This window comes from Oratosquilla oratoria, chromosome 22 (genome assembly GCF_046742065.1).
Source record: "Oratosquilla oratoria isolate Oo_2021 chromosome 22, ASM4674206v1, whole genome shotgun sequence".
In the NCBI taxonomy this organism is placed as follows: domain Eukaryota; kingdom Metazoa; phylum Arthropoda; class Malacostraca; order Stomatopoda; family Squillidae; genus Oratosquilla; species Oratosquilla oratoria.
Window position 1 is genome coordinate 44,415,299 of NC_134798.1, and position 2,500 is coordinate 44,417,798.

The 2,500-nt window shown below is 42.5% G+C and overlaps 1 protein-coding gene across 1 annotated transcript in view; it reads right to left on the reverse strand.

The window, feature by feature from the left end:
- Nucleotides 1–2,381: 2,381 nt before the first annotated feature.
- Nucleotides 2,382–2,500, reverse strand: part of LOC143037241 (uncharacterized) — a 1,828-nt gene continuing 1,709 nt past the window's right edge. Inside the window, exon 2 of the mRNA XM_076205365.1 lies at nucleotides 2,382–2,500. This exon is cut by the window's right edge and continues 1,183 nt beyond it. Within this exon, the coding sequence (XP_076061480.1) occupies nucleotides 2,448–2,500 (53 nt within the window). The 3' untranslated portion in view covers nucleotides 2,382–2,447.

Consider the following 2,500-nt stretch of genomic DNA (forward strand, 5'->3'; position numbering starts at 1 on the left):
AGAGTCAAAGCTAGCGCCCATGCGTGACTCCGCATCCCCTCTAGTCTCTCACTCAAGCACTGTTGCTAAGCACCTATGCATGCCTACCCCGGGCATGTGAGTTGCCACATGTCGCTAGACGGGGATATCAATAACCCACAGTCTCCTCACCCTCGTCCTTGAATGATTCTTAAGAAACATAAGAATAGAGGAGACTGCAAAAGACCATAAGGCCTACACTATCCAGTTCCATGTCTTTTACCACCTATCATCTCTATCCATAAAGTTATCTAATCTCTGAAAACAACCGAGCTCACTACAAGGTTTCTAAGTCTATTCTATTCGTTAACAACTCTATTGGCAAGCCAGTTTTTGCTTATTTCTTTCTTAAAACTAAAATTGTCCACTCGCGCCTACTCTTCCTGCAATCTATCAAATATCGAACTGGTCAGTTGAATTCAGCGTGTTTTCGTATCAAACGAGGTCAGATTGTGAAGCTTCTTGGACGGGAGTGCCTGCGTTGTGAATAGTGTGCACATGCCTAAATCGGCAGCAAATAATATTTGAAACAACGTATTGGACTGAATTAATATCTTAGTTCACATGAATAGGTACTTTAGGGGTGGTACGATGGACGCAATGGTATCTTGACCTCATCGTGCTGTTACGTTTGGCTATTTTTTATGATACTGAATGAATACCAATTCTTATCTACTAATCACATGGTCACTCAAAAAGAAAATAAATGTTGCCGCAATGATATATTTCATTTTAATAAAAGTATCTATTCGTGTTATAAGTGTGGGTTCATTATTTTTATGCAGGTTATGATTATGTTATCACTCGATTCTGTCTTTATTGCTGTGTGTTCTTTCCTTCTTTTTATCGTTGGTCAAGGTGCCAAAGACCATTGTAATACAATTCTTATAGGAGGAAACAAGTGGGATTCACTGGATCATAGACCAGTGACCCTGGTCAGCATGACAAACTAATCTTTGTGAAAGAACTGAGAAAGATAAAAAGAACAAAACACCTGGAAGAGATGAATATCATAACAGATAAGCAGTTCGGATTTAGAGAAGGAAATCCATGTGTTTCCTATTAGTGCAACTTTTATTCAATAACGATTAATGAACCATAGAAGAGAGGAGGCTGGGTGGATTGTGCATATGGAGGAGGCTAGGGGCAACTTCACAAACAATTGGTAAGGAAACTGAAACATAGAGGTAGCCTCCTGGAATTAGCAAGATGATTCCTGGAAGCTGTGGCACGCATGTAAAAACACACATACAGAATTCTAACTACGCATTTACTAAATCTACATGTAGCATAATGCTAGCAACGTAAGAGTACAATAAATGATTTTAAGAATGGAAGAGACTGCAAGATACCCCAAGGCCTTCACTAGGCAGTTCCATACCCTTTGCCACCTGCCACCATCTGTCCATAAACTTATATAATCTTATCTTAATGCAACCAATTAATTCAGCGCTCAATACATGGGGGTAGATGTAAAAGAATGGACGGAGGTAACTAGCGGAGTACACGTAATATTTCCGATATGATGGACTCAACGATCAATTAAATTAATTTATCCGCAGATTGAGAGAAGCGATTCAATGCCTTCGTGGATTAAAAAAATGTAATGAGAAATAGATATCTGTGAATGGATGCTAAGAGGTTATATGAAGGAGTGATTGTGCCAACAGCACTGTACGGGGCAGTAACGTGGAACATAAGAGAGGAAGAGAGAATGAGTTTAAATGTGTTTGAGATGAAATGTCTGAGAAGTATGATAGGGGTTACTAGGCAAGATAGAGTGAGAAATGAGGAGGTGAGGAGGAGAACAGGGGTGGAAAGGAAGCTAGGAGATAGGGTTGATGAAAAAGTATTAGGATGGTTTGGACACATGGAAAGAATGAGTGAAGAAAGATTAGTAAAAGAAGTGTGGAAGACAGAGGTGGAAGGAGTGAATATGAGGGGACGTCCTAGTATGAGATGGATGGATGGGGTGAAAGGGGCATTACAAAAGAGAGGAATGTCTGTGGAGGAAGGACGGGAGAAGACAGAAGATAGGGGTGAAAGGAGAGGGGTTATGTATAGATGATGCTGTGATGCATGAGGGGGAGTGGGTGGGGGATGGGGGGTGAGGAAGTATGTATGAGAAAAAAATGACGCAACCCGAAGGGATTTTTCCCCGTCTTCTCCTTTTCTGCATGGGGGGACGGGGGGGGGGGTCACCGAATTTATGAAGCGGCCTTGCTGTGGATGTGCTGTGTCTTGCGACACTGCTTCTGACCCAGGGCAGTGGACAGGATGCAGGGATGACCCTTCATCCAGGAGGTGCCAAGATAAGAAGGAGGGAGGAGGGTTAAGTTAATAAAGGTTTATTGTATAAATATGTACAGCTTTACATACATTGACATACAATGCGGGCAACAGCCCGCCAGTGGGGGAGTTGTTGTGCCCTAGTGGGTGGAAGGTGAGGGTTTAGGGAGGTCAGCAAGGGGGGGGGGCGCCG